Genomic DNA, 713 nt, shown 5'->3' with positions numbered 1-713 from the left:
AAAGGCGCCCGCTGCCGTGGCCTAGGTTTCTCACTGAAAATCCTCGTCCCCCGGCGGCACCTTTTTTTGAATTTTCTTCCTTTTCAACGCCGTTTTTCGGAGATTTCGGATTTTCTTTGAATTTTTTCGCAATAATATTTGGAAAATAGATAACTTTTAACACATTTTAATGCAATAAAAAGTTTTGGTCGGAGTCCCCCTTTAAAATGTAGAGCATGTTATGGTCTACAAAATGAGTCAACTTTTCAGCAATCATAGCCCCGAAAATGTTCCAAATTTCAGGTTTGCCGCCAATCCGCCGGAATTTCCATCTGTGTAGACGTGTCGATTTCAAAGAACCCTGCAATGCTCCACGAACGTCTTTGGCGGTTCCTGCGAAATTTCATTTTCCATCGATAAGATCCGTTTCCACTCCCCCCCAACACATCACTTTTACGACTTTTAATTTATCCGTCACTTTTCCCTTTTCCCCTTTCTGTTGCTCTTTTTGTTTCTAAACCTATAAAACCCTAAAATTGATTAATTCCCCCCTTTTTTGTCTCTTTTTTCAGTTTCAGACAAAGCATTAGTCATATTTTTTTTCAAAAAAACAAAAACTAAAACTTCCAATTTTCCTAGAAAATTTACTTTTTAGTTTTTTCCCCCTGTTTACACTACCGGAAACTCGTAAATCAAAGACGGAGGGTCTCCTAATGGGAAAGTGACGGGTCGAG

At 39.1% G+C, this 713-nt stretch overlaps 1 protein-coding gene across 1 annotated transcript in view; it reads left to right on the top strand.

Moving 5' to 3' along the window:
- Positions 1–399, top strand: part of CBG23037 — a gene marked incomplete at both ends in the record, with an annotated part of 6,555 nt that extends 6,156 nt beyond the window's left edge. Inside the window, one exon of the mRNA XM_045244613.1 lies at positions 283–399. Coding sequence (XP_045097693.1) covers positions 283–399 — 117 coding nt within the window. The remainder of the gene's footprint in view (positions 1–282) is intronic.
- Positions 400–713: the final 314 nt, after the last annotated feature.

The sequence above is a fragment of the Caenorhabditis briggsae genome, assembly GCF_000004555.2.
Source record: "Caenorhabditis briggsae complete genome, chrIII, whole genome shotgun sequence".
Lineage (NCBI taxonomy): Eukaryota > Metazoa > Nematoda > Chromadorea > Rhabditida > Rhabditidae > Caenorhabditis > Caenorhabditis briggsae.
Note: the sequence above shows the minus strand (reverse complement) of the source record. Positions and strands in the feature narration are given on the sequence as shown.